The sequence below is a fragment of the Ooceraea biroi genome, chromosome 12 (assembly GCF_003672135.1).
Source record: "Ooceraea biroi isolate clonal line C1 chromosome 12, Obir_v5.4, whole genome shotgun sequence".
Classification (NCBI taxonomy): domain Eukaryota; kingdom Metazoa; phylum Arthropoda; class Insecta; order Hymenoptera; family Formicidae; genus Ooceraea; species Ooceraea biroi.
The window spans coordinates 13,533,236-13,544,823 of NC_039517.1; the positions used below are offsets into that span (position 1 = coordinate 13,533,236).

The 11,588-nt window shown below is 41.0% G+C and overlaps 1 protein-coding gene across 1 annotated transcript; it reads right to left on the reverse strand.

The window, feature by feature from the left end:
• Positions 1-1,758: 1,758 nt before the first annotated feature.
• LOC113563042 (glutamate dehydrogenase, mitochondrial-like) lies at positions 1,759-3,517 on the reverse strand. The gene is given in 8 exon segments (XM_026974037.1): positions 1,759-1,999; positions 2,001-2,024; positions 2,197-2,351; positions 2,441-2,651; positions 2,750-2,808; positions 2,811-2,901; positions 3,023-3,097; positions 3,497-3,517. Coding segments are annotated over 8 exon segments (729 nt in total). The 3' UTR covers positions 1,759-1,906.
• Between the last annotated feature and the right edge of the window lie 8,071 nt (positions 3,518-11,588).

The window sequence follows — 11,588 nt, forward strand, 5'->3', positions numbered from 1 at the left end:
AATATTTATAAAACATTCAGAGAATGTGAGTTTTTGTCTACTTCAAATGTTCCATAGAAGGTTCACAGAAACTTTGAAGCATTATATGAGAATATTTTTTTTTTTAACATTCTCCGATATTATTCTATGAATGATCATAGAACGATCTTCTGCTGTATGGGTACATTGCAAGAATAATGTATTTGATCACAAATTATCAAGTATGGATAAACAATATAACAAATATCTTTCAGGCTGAAATGTCTTTTATACGTTAACTCTTATATTTGATATATTTTGAAAGAAATAGAAAGAATTACCTGTTATTAATCATTTGCACGTTCATGTCAAAATCACGCCATCAATTGCAGGGAACAAGAGAAGGAACTGCAGCGCCATCAATATGGCGCGCATATACATTCGCGTAACTCAAAAGTATATTCTGAGAATGTACAAAAAATAATATACTATAAGAGATATTAAAAGTATATTTTGAGAATATACGAAACATAATATACTATAAGAAATGTACAAGGAATATTCTCGGTATATTATATACCGTACGTATATTCATAGTATGAGTATAGAATATTCGTATGATATCATGTGCTGTTAGGGATAACTAATTTATGGATATATACTATACATCCAATGGACGTTTGTACATGGACTTACTTTGGATTTATTTATACTATCAATTTTTTGTCATAAAAAATAGTTGTAAGGCATAGCGTTACTTTATCTGTCACATAAAGGGTATAATTTTAATTTTCCGTCGTCATTTATCATTTTTTATGGCGTGTGATACGCATATACGTAAAACCGATATTACATTTGTACGTCGTACGATAAATATTTTAAGCCTACTGAATGGCTAATTTCCAGAGATTCAAGAAATGTTTTATCCTATACTAGTCACTCATTGTCAATAGGCTTAAAAAATTTGTTATACGACAAATTAAGAGATACGGTAGTGTCTCGCGCCAAGTACCCAGGTAGCATAAAAATCCAAAAGACATCGCAAAGATATCCTTTAGATATCTTTTAATAAAAGACGCACTAATACACATCCATCTGCGTATCTTCCGTCAGAAATTGAAATCGGCGTAATGACAAAATGACGTACAAAGCGTAAAATAACCAAGTAGACATTTTATAGTAACATCTAATAAAATTACTAGATTACGCATATTACGCTTACGCAAGTTAGGGAGCAGACATATGGAGCGTAACTTGCGTAAGAGTAACCTGCGTATTCTAGTGATTTAATAAAAGTTACCATGAAATTGCGCTATTCTGAAAGCCGTCATTCCAATGGGGCGTAATTTGCTGAATTGCGCAAAAATACAACCAATCGCTGATTAGAGTTTCTGTTACAGAAATGTTAAACAAATTTGCGATTGGTTTTCGTAACCTACGCGCTTTGAAAAGTACGCCTCATGGGGAACCGGTACTCTGTGCATAAGTATGTGTGAGGCGGAATGTATGTGATTCGAACCGGTACCCACGACATTCGCACGTACATACCATTCCAAACCTGATTCACATTAATGATAAGTACGTTATAATTAATAATTCATTAAGTTAAAATTAGAATATTAATATTACGAAATGATTAAGGTCACAGAAAATTGGCATATATCTTATCGCGCCACGCCACTTTGCCACCAAATGCTTTTCAGTGGCCTGTAGTCGCACAAAGTTCCAGCATAGGCAGTTTTGGTCTTGACAATTGTTCTTAACATCTTTGAGAGTTGTTTGTCGAAAGAGATAATCCCGTGTATGTCGAAGGAGATCACGAAGGGCTTAAAAAGCCACCTCAAGTTCCAGTTTATTTGAATTACCCATTGAATTACAAGCACAGTTTTGATTGTCGAAATCTGTAATTATCGTAATTCGTAGAATACAATCTTGTGACTAAAATAATTTAGAAAGCGAGACCAGCCTCGGAGTAAGTAGTGAATATCTTCTCAATCGAGTTGACGTACGCGGCTGTCCTCAGGTCGAGTCCGAGATTAAAATCTCATGGCAGTTTTCATGATAGCCTGGAAGTAATAAAACGTTGCTTAAAGTCTGAATTTCATTTAATAATTATTATTTAACGAATAATGAAATATAATAATAGAAATAATAATGAAATAATAATGAATAATAAAAATAAAATGTTCCTATTTCGTATAAATATGGCATCTCGATTATATCGATCGAGGTAATTACCCTAGCTGATCTCTCCATCGTGTAATCTAGACCAGAATGAACGATGTCCTTTTCGGAAGCGCCAGATATACGTTTCTGGAAGGCCTCGGACGGTGTGACGGGTATGCGGCCACCAACGCGACCGAACCTACGTTCCAGAGACTCCTGTACCGATTCTGTAGAAAGAAATTTAGAAGATTAGCTTATTGTGTCTGCGAGTCTGAACTTTAATCGAGTCACTGTTACTTAATGTGACTCAACGTACCTAAAAGATGGTAATTGGACTCCCTTTCGTACTTGAAGGTCAAACGGCCGTACGATACATGGTTCAGATTTTTTAACCACTCGAAGAACGAGACTGTGACACCACCGGCGTTAATGTACAGATCCGGGATTACAAGAATGTTCCTGTCGATCAGGATTTTATCCGCTGCTGGGGCGGTCGGTCCATTAGCAGCCTCCGCGATAATTTTCGCCTGTCGAAAAATACGATTTGAATGAAAAATTTTATTATCCAGTATCTTTATGAGAGAAATAAAAAATTGAAATCTTCTTTCGCAGAAATAATCCGTACCTGGATACGTCCTGCGTTGTCTTTGTTAATTACTTTCTCTATAGCGGCAGGTATAAATCGCATGGCTCGTACATGAGATTCTCGCCTTCGTACGGTTTGGCGCCCGGAAAACCAACGATGGTGCCGTTCTCTATGCGATACTCTTCCAATTCCTGCAAAAAATAACACGAGAAGCAAAATCAGAAAATTTTTTTGTCTCGTATAATCGATGAAAATTTAGGCTCACAAATTATTAAAGCGTAAATGCTAAGATAAACACATTTCTTCATTTATCTTCGGGTCGATGCCCTCTGAATTGTAAATGGAGCCGTCGTGCTCAATCACGCCTATGCAAGCAGCACCCGCCGGTTAAGTAACGCATCGAGTGCAGACCTACATTACCAAAACCTTGCACAATAAATGATAATTTATTAGATAAATGTAATACAATAAAATTATACAATAAAATATTATAAAATAAAACTGGTCATTTTATAACAGTGTAATATCTTGATGTTAGATCTGTTTATGTTGTTTGTTTCCAAAAAATTCATGCACTTAAAGTGAGAATATATAAATTAATTTGAGAAAAAGAGTTCAGAAAGAGAAAGCAAAGATTCTACATGCAAAAACAATACGACAGACCTATTAATATACAGCTATAACCTTAAAATTTTGTATTGACAAAATCGTAAGCAAGTGGATTGAATATAATAGAACTCTATAGCTGATATAATAAATTCTATATAACGATAATTATTAACTTACCCTGATTTGATCCTTATTCATGTTTTTGTTTAAACTTTTTGTGTATAATACACAATATCCTTTTTGTAACACATAATAACACGCACGAACTGGCACGAACACGCACTAATACACATCCATCGGCGTATCTTCCGCCAGAAATTGAAATCGACGTAATGACAAAACGACGTAACAGCGTAAAATAACTAGGCGGAAGTTTTCTAGTAACTTCAGGTTACGCTTTACGCAAGTTACGCTCCGTGGGGAGGCACCCTTACGCTCCATGTGACGGCACCCTTACTGCTCGAAAGTTTTAAGTTGTCGCTAACGCGCGCCCGTTCGTCCGATTGTTTCGTTTCGTTCGCTCTCGTTTCTTTGTAACGATTCTGTAACGGCACACGTAGTGCATGGACAGTACATTCTTTGTGTTTTTAATAAAACGTGTTCTCACAAGATCATATTAATGTTCACATCGCCTTGCGGTTATCACGGAAACATTAACATGGTAGCAGAGCGTGGTTACTGCTGATCGCGAAGAGAGGTTAGAGAACTTTATGCTACGCGGCCGCTCAGTGTGTGGTCGTCCTGTTCCTGTCGTGCTTGTGCAAGAGTGAGATTTGGTCTGAGATCGCTTTGCATGGAAAGAAGCATGGAAGGCACATCGTATCAGGCGATTGAGAAGTTACGGGGAGCAGAGAACTGGAACATTTGGAAGTTCGCAGTACGAAACCTTTTGCGCGGGACTGAAGGTGCATACGAGGTGTGCGAAGGTGATGTCGTGAAGCCACGCAGTATCGCTCAAGGAGCAACCACTGAGCAGCAAGCTGCTTATCAAGCTAAGCTAAGAGTTTGGGACAAGGCGGATCGTGCGGCGTGTCAAATAATCGTAAGGACTCGAATCAAAGGTAATGGCGTTACTGATAACCTGTGATGGTGCGCGAGACATGTGGATAAAATTGCACGGAATTTTTGAACAGCAAACGAAGCAGGCCGCTCATGTCGTGCAGGCAGAATTCTTTAGTTTCTGCATGGACCCGTCCGACAACATGGTGGCACACATCGCAAAATTCGAAGAACTCGTATTGCGTATGCAGCAATTAAACGTTAAGCCTGACGTATCGTCCATTATGGTGAAGTTATTGGATACTTTGCCAGAAGAGTACGACAGTTTGCGACAAGCATGGTGGGCTAGGCCGGATGAGCAACAAACGCTTGAAAATTTAGTGGCATTGTTGACTTCTAATGAGAAGCGGAGGCAGTATCAGAACCGAAAACAAGATGGAATGGCGCTGGCGGCGGCACAGGTAACATCGCAAGTTAAAAGTGACCGCAAAGATGGCGCTAGCGGAGCTAGACCCAAGTAGCAGAAGAAATCTACCAATGAGAAAGCCAAGACAACGAAGAAGATCTTCAAATGTTACCGATGTGGTGAAACGGGACATATTCGTCGAAACTGTCCGGATGCGAAGCCGAAAAAGACGTCTGATGCTGAGCAAGCGTACGTGAGTGAAAGTATGGCAGTCAAATATAATGATAAGTCGTGGATCGTGGATACTGGTGCAACCGACCATATAACCAATGATAATACATGGTTTGCGACATATCAACGCTTTGAGACTCCTGTAACAATCAAAGTAGGTGATCGGTCAACGATGGAAGCGCTAGGAAAAGGCACTATTAAAATTGAGGCTGCTGTTGACGATCAATGGCTACCAGGATGCATGTACAACGTACTCTACGCTCCAAGTGCAAGAAAGAATTTATTTGCTGTGACGTCAGCGTTGGATTACGGTCTGACGTTTCAATCATCAAAAACTGAATGCAAATTCATAAAGGATGGCGTTGTAAAGGCACGCGGCATTCGAGTCGGACAATTGTTCAACATGGTGATACGTGTGAAGAAACCAGACGTTTCAATCGAAAGCGAGGTTAATTTATCTTCGAGAAGTTCCTTGCAGCTTTGGCATGAGCGATTGGGACACCAAAGTAAGCGTCATGTTTATTTTGTATGCTTCACATGTGATTACACGAAATATCGAATGGTCTATTTCCTTAAAGAAAAGTCAGAGGTAGCAAGCAAGATTAAGGAAATGTTACAGGTGATGAAGACTCAGCTTGGAAAACCCATTAAGAAATTTTAGTGCGATGGCGGTCGTGAATTCGAGAATCAGGAAGTGCGCAAACTTCTGAAAGCGGATGGAGTGAAGTTCATCGTAACAAACCCATACACGCCTGAGCAAAATGGGTGCGCCGAAAGAACAAATAGAACGGTAGTTGAGGCAGCACGAACTATGCTGCTAGCTAAGAATCTTCCAAAATTATTGTGGGCAGAGGCTGTGAATACAGCTGTCTACGTGCTAAATCGTACAGGACCGAGCTGCATCGATAGGAAGGCACCATACGAATTATTTACGGGAAGATCGTCGAACTTAAAAACGCCCTATGTCTTTGGAACAGGCTGTTATATACATACACCGAAACAGTAACGAAAGAAATGGGATGCTAAAGGGCAACATGGAATTTTCGTTGGCTACTCAGCAGACATCGATGGATTTCGAGTGTGGATTAAAGCGAAGAATCAAGTAATTCGCAGTAAGAATGTAGTATTCGAACCAGAAGGCACAAGTAAGTCTTTGGCGTTGGTTCCTGTAGAGGCTGAAGAGAAGAGGAGCGCCTCAGTTGGACACAGTTTACTTGGACACGTTGCAAGTGGACACCGTTTATTTGGACACCGTTCACTTGGACACCGTTCACTTGGACACCGTGCAGATGGACACCGTTAACTTGCACACCGTGCAGTTGGACACAGAAAAATGCACACCGTTCACTTGGACACCGTTAATGTGCACATGTATCATTTGGACACAGAAAAATGCACACTGTGCAGTTGGACACCGTTCACTTGGACACCGTTCACTTGGACACCGTTTACTTGGACACCGTTCAGTTGCGCACCGTTCAGTTGGACACCATTTATTTCGACACGGAAAGACATGAAAAAAAGCGTTTTCCACCCACATACTCTGCGAGGGGGGGTGCGGGTGGGGGCCTTTGGCCTTTGGCCCCCACCCGCACCCCCCTTCGGTGTGTGTGTGTGCGTGTGCGTGCGCAAACAACTATGTCCATCTTTCCGTGTCCAACTGCACGGTGCGCAATTGAATGGTGTCCAAGTGAACGGGGTCCAACTGCACAGTGTGCATTTTCTGTGTCCAAATGATACATGTGCACATTAACGGTGTCCAAGTGAACGGTGTGCATTTTTCTGTGTCCAAGTGCACGGTGTCCAAGTGAACGGTGTCCACTTGCAACGTGTCAAGTGAACTGTGTCCAAGTGATATACACTCGAAGAGAAGTTGGATATTCCAGAGCGGACGGCAGCTGAATCCGTGGAGGAAACTGCATCTGAACCTGAGCAGTGGTTCAGTGGAAACACCAAAGCAAAATCTACGAAACAGAGATAGAATAAAGCGACCAGTGCTCGTTGAAGTGCTTTTAACTGAAATAGGTTAACTGAAGAATTACACTGAAGCAAGAGTTCACCTGATAAACATTTCTGGCAAAAAGCTATGGATGAAGAGATGACTTCGTTGCGAGAAAATTCAACCTGGACACTAGTGAAACTACCCCTGATCGTAAACCGATATCAAATCGCTGGTCTATCGGATTAAACGGAAGGCGAATGGTGATATTGATCGCTACAAGGCTCGCCTAGTCGTTCGCGGGTTTAGTCAACAAGAAGGGCTGGATTACAATGAGACTTTTAGTCCGGTGGCACGTTTCGATACCATTCGTTCGGCTCTGAGCATTGCGGCACGAGAACAGCTAAAGACAGCACAGTTCGATGTGCAAGCAGCCTTCCTCAATAGTACGATTGACGAGGAAATGTACATGCTACAACCGGAAGGATTTGATGATGGCAGTGGACGTGTCTGTAAACTTCAGAAGAGTTTGTACGGTCTGAAGCAGTCTCCAGATGTTGGAGTCAGCGTTTCAAGCAAGTTCTGCTTGATTTCAAGTTACACGAGAGCACAGCGGATCCATGTCTGTTTTACCACGTCACTGAAGAGGATAAATTGATTGTGGTACTGTATGTAGACGATGGAATGGTTGTCGCAATAAGGATGGCAAGAATCAACGAATTTTGGAAAGGTTGAAGCGAGAGTTCAAGATAACGTTTGGACTCTTGAGTGCTTCTTGAATATCCAAATTAGACGTGATAACGACGGCTCGATGTTTATTAATCAGAAGCGATATACTGAAACAATAATCAAACCTTCAATATGGAGAAGCAAAGCCGGTGTCGACCCCGATTGAAAAAGGTTCACAAACGATGGAGCAATCAAGTGATCAAGAACGGAAGCTCCATATAGGGAGGCAATAGGTTGCCTCATGTATCTGGCAGTAGCAACACGACCGGATATCGCGTATACCATTAGTTACTTGTCTCAGTTCCTCGAAAGACCAACGGAACGACATTGGACGATGGTCAAGCGAGTCCTGAGATATCTTCAAGGTACAGTGGCGTACGGAATCAAGTACGGATCGCATGAAGAATCCGAGCTGATAGGATACAGCGACGCAGATTTCGCCAATGATCCGGAAACTCGCAGGTCTGTGAGTGGAATCCTATTCAAGTACAACGGTGGAGTAATCATGTGGATGAGCAAGCGTCAGCAGAGTGTGACACTTTCTACGATGGAGGTGAATACGTAGCTGCAAGCGAAGGTGCAAAAGAAGCTGTGTGGCTAAATAGACTGTTCAGTGAAATAGCCTCGTTAGACCAAGTGCCAGTGATATTTATAGACAACGCGAGTGCAAAAGCTTGCCAAAACCCTAGTTTTCATAAGCGTTCCAAACATATTGCAGTGCGTTATCATTTTGTGCGAGAATGTGTTGAGACAGATCAATTGATAGTTAAATACATTCGATCAGAAGCAAGTAGCTGATATTTTGACAAAGCCGATTTTGCGTATTCAGTATGAGAGATTGCGTGACCAATTGGGTTTGATTGAGTGAATGAGTATTAGAGTAACGGAATATTATATTGTACTGATTTACATTTATTTGTGTTATGTATGAAAGAGGGTATGATGTATGGTTACTTTCGTTGATTTCGTTTATTATTTATAAACGTTTATTGTATGCACTACAATGTTTGATTTAAGGGGGAGTGTTGAGGATATGTAATCCGCCATTGGATAGTGCATTAGTGAGTTGGTATTACTGCTCGAAAGCTTTAAGTTGTCGCTAACGCGCGCCCGTTCGTCCGATTGTTTCGTTTCGTTCGCTCTCGTTTCTTTGTAACGATTCTGTAACGGCAACGTAGTGCATGGACAGTACATTCTTTGTGTTTTTAATAAAACGTGTTCTCACAAGAGCATATTATGTTCACATCGCCCTGCGGTTATCACGGAAACATTAACACGAGTACCTTCTGGTGTTTCAACAGACATTGGCCAGATACATCTGTATGTATTACTTCACCGGTTTTGTAGTTGCTCGTTCGCGACATTTCCGAACGCCAGCCGGTGAGACTTCCCGAGTTGGCACGCGTCACAAAAGAAATCGCCTTTGTTTGATAGCTCGACACCGTGAACCAGACTTTTCTGCACTAATTCACGTAACGCGTGACTGTTCAAGTGACCCATTCTCTCGTGACAAACTTGAAGATTAATTGTTGATATATTAGCTTCAGCGTTGTTGCTCGCCGCATCCATCCGAAACAGCATTCGATATATCTCGTTTTCTTGCTTCACTCCCGATGCCAACAGCACATTTCCAGTGAAAACGTTTCGGCAAGATGGTGTAAAGGCACCGGCAACATGAGAGGGCGATGATGGCACGGAAAAACGCAAAATGTCCATACGTTGCCGGTGATCATGACGTTATTTCCTCTTCTGATGGTTGGCTGCCAGTTAGAGTCGCCATGTTAGCCCCGGTTATTCAAATGTACTATTACAATGAAGAATCATGGCGAATCTAACATGGCGCCATGGCGGCTGACCAATCAGAAGAGGAAATAACGTCATGATCACCGGCAACGTATGGGACATTTTGCGTTTTCCATGCCATTATCGCCCTCTCATGTTGCCGGTGCCTCAACACCATCTTGCCGAAAACGTTTTCACTGGGTTGTCTTTTACGATCTGACAACATTGTTCTTGAAAATCACCTTATAACCTCGCGAAGTACACGTTCCTACTGAAAACAGATTTTTCTTGATACTCGGGACATATAATATTTTCGATTCTGGCTTACACCACTTGCCATCAACGTATTTTTCGACCTGTATTGTTCCTTCACCAACGTATCACATTCCTTGTTGTCGCTAAGACAAATCGTCCCGGATCATCCAGATATCTAAATTCAGTGAGCCATTCGAGTCGGTATGTTATATGTCTTGAGGCTCCGCTGTCGGTAAGCCATATATCACGTTGCTCTGCACTTAGGATTTCATTGACAATACCACTCAACTCGAACTCTGTCTTTTTATCGACCGCGCCTACCGATCTCTTTGTTCTTTCACCTACGAACGCGCAATCGCGAGATTCACGGTTTGCACTTCCGTCACGTCCGCCTTTTCATATATTTTATTCCGGCTCGCGCGTGTAGTGTCCTTTTTCTTTACACTTAAAACACTCAATCTCAGCTTTACGTGTCTTTTTGAAGTTTTTCTTCGCGATGTATCGTTTTTCTTTGCGCCTTTGTTCTTAGATGCCGAAAAAGCTCCCGAGGATTCGTTGTCGTTTGTTAACCGTGCTTCTTCGCGAATTAATCTCTCTTGAAGATATTCCAGCGTCTGACGATCTGGATCCACGCTGTCCCAAACCGTTTGAAACGCAGCATACTTGGATGACAGACTTGCAAGCACTTTCGCTATCACTGTTATGTCCGACACAGGTTCGACGTCCCAATTGTGCGGCCATGTTCAGCACCTTTGAAATATGTAGTACAAACGAGTCTCCCGGAGACATTCTATACTCGTGGAACTTTTGTATTAACGTTAACTTGTTTGACGCAGATTTTTGCTCATGTATGCATGACGTGTCCCACATTTCTTTTGCTGTGGTGCACACATACAACGACTCTAAATGCTCGTACTCGATAGATGATATAAGAAACATGGCGCGAGCATTATCCTTCGTCCAGTTCTTCTGTGCTGCTTCTTGTCCTGTACCAAGCGGCTTTGGTCTTTCACTACATCTTGAATTCCTTGAGCTATTAGCAGTGAATTCATTTGGAACTTTCAGCCTTGGAAGTTCTTTCCACTGAACTTCGTTATATTGCGTGCCGAAATTTCGTCAGCCATTTTTAATGTCTTCTAACACGACCACACAAAGAAATCTCTTCTTTCTCGCACGTTTACGCGACCTCGTTAAGGGGATGCTGTAGTTGCTAGTGAACTATTTTTTTCACTATAGCGATGGTAATTGCAGTTTCGAAAATTCTCTTTATTGCTTGTGCAGAATAAAAAATCCTTTTCCACAAATGAAGTATAGTATAGAAAGAAAGTCCGCTCTACAGGACTTTATATTCAAAATGGAAAAGTTAAAGCATTTGTCTTTTCTAACTTTTTTCCATTTTGAATATAAAGTCCTGTAGAGCGGACTTCTTTCTATATCTATACTTCATTTGTGGAAAAGGATTTTTATTCTGCACAAGCATATAAAGAATTTCGAAACTGCAATTAATCGAAAAAAAATAGTTCACTAGCAACTCCAGCTTCCCCTTAACGTACCGATTTTCTTCACACAACCACAAGTCAGTTAGAGCGGACTGGGCCATAATCTGTTAACACTATTTTGTATGTGTGAGAGAAAATAAGATAGACTCATTAAATGACTGAATCAACTTTAATTGCACGAGGTCTAAAATATAACTGAACAATCAAGAAGGATAAAGGCGCTGGCACACATTAAAACAACAAAAAGAAGTAACAATATCTCGAAGAGGCCTAACAGCGCCACTTATAACTAACATAAATTAACCTGCTTTACCGACACGCATTAAACCGTTTCACATCTTTTATAGACAACAATGTCTAATCATGACAGTAATTACTTAGTTAATGAATAAATTTATTTCTACTGAAAAGTATAGTAAAATTTGATAT